At 49.5% G+C, this 839-nt stretch overlaps 1 protein-coding gene across 1 annotated transcript; it reads right to left on the bottom strand.

The window, feature by feature from the left end:
* Window positions 1–132: 132 nt before the first annotated feature.
* On the bottom strand, window positions 133–797 carry LOC111648652 (nucleoprotein TPR-like; the record flags this gene model as incomplete). Its single annotated transcript, XM_023398426.1, has 3 exons — window positions 639–797; window positions 403–527; window positions 133–281 (listed from the first exon to the last, which is right to left on the bottom strand). Coding segments are annotated over exons 1-3 (326 nt in total), but the record flags the coding sequence as incomplete, so codon positions are not given.
* Between the last annotated feature and the right edge of the window lie 42 nt (window positions 798–839).

Here is an 839-nt window from a genome sequence, read left to right as displayed (position 1 = left end):
ACACACACACACACACACACACACAGTGTAAAATTATCTCCAGGAACTTTAATATGAGGCAGATGCAGCAGCGGTGCATGAGAAAACATTCCTGAACAAGAAAACAAGCTACACGTTGTTATTTTTACACACCTCTTGTTGCTGAACTCCAGCTGAGAGGTCAGCTTGGCGTGGCTGGAGTGGTGCTCCGTCAGCTGTCTCTGCAGCCGGTCGTTAGTTTCATTCAACATCCTGTCGTTCTCTGCTTTCTCCTTTTTATACAGAGTGAAGGCGTCGTTGAGCTGGAAAAATGGATAAAAGTTCAATCACAGCAGCTACTCAATTTCCCCTTATGTCACACAAAGACAAGGTGAAGAGAGTGTGTGTGTGTGTGTGTGTGTGTGTGTGTGTGTGTGTGAATACCTGTTTTAAAGCAGCTTTAGCCTGAGCGGTCTGTGCAGACTCGGCAGCAGCAGCTCTTTGTGGAGTCGAGCGAGTCGCTGGGACTGAAGGACGAACATGTGCGGGTTGAGATGAAGCCTCCAGACCTGCACACACAACACGAGACCTTCACGTCATTCTGTAAAGACCTTTACCCTGAACGTTCGCTGGTGCTCACTGACGTTCACCGTAAAGACTGATGTCAGTGTTTTTGTCACCTGGAGGAGGCAGAATGAAGCCAGTGCTGTGTGTCAGCAGGGCCTTGTACATGTCTCTCTGCCTGGCGCTGGAGTCAGCCAGCTGTTTCTGCTGGTTCCTCTGCTCTCTCAGCTGCTCCACCTCCTTCTGAAGTTTATCCACACTGGCCTCCAGCTCCGATATACTGGAGAGAACCACAGAGACAGAGCTAACGCTTAACA

This window comes from Seriola lalandi, unplaced genomic scaffold, assembly GCF_002814215.2.
Source record: "Seriola lalandi dorsalis isolate HSWRI2012SDOR001 ecotype SW California unplaced genomic scaffold, Sedor1 jcf7180002044762, whole genome shotgun sequence".
NCBI classification, from domain to species: domain Eukaryota; kingdom Metazoa; phylum Chordata; class Actinopteri; order Carangiformes; family Carangidae; genus Seriola; species Seriola lalandi.
This window is presented reverse-complemented; position numbering and strand designations above follow the sequence as displayed.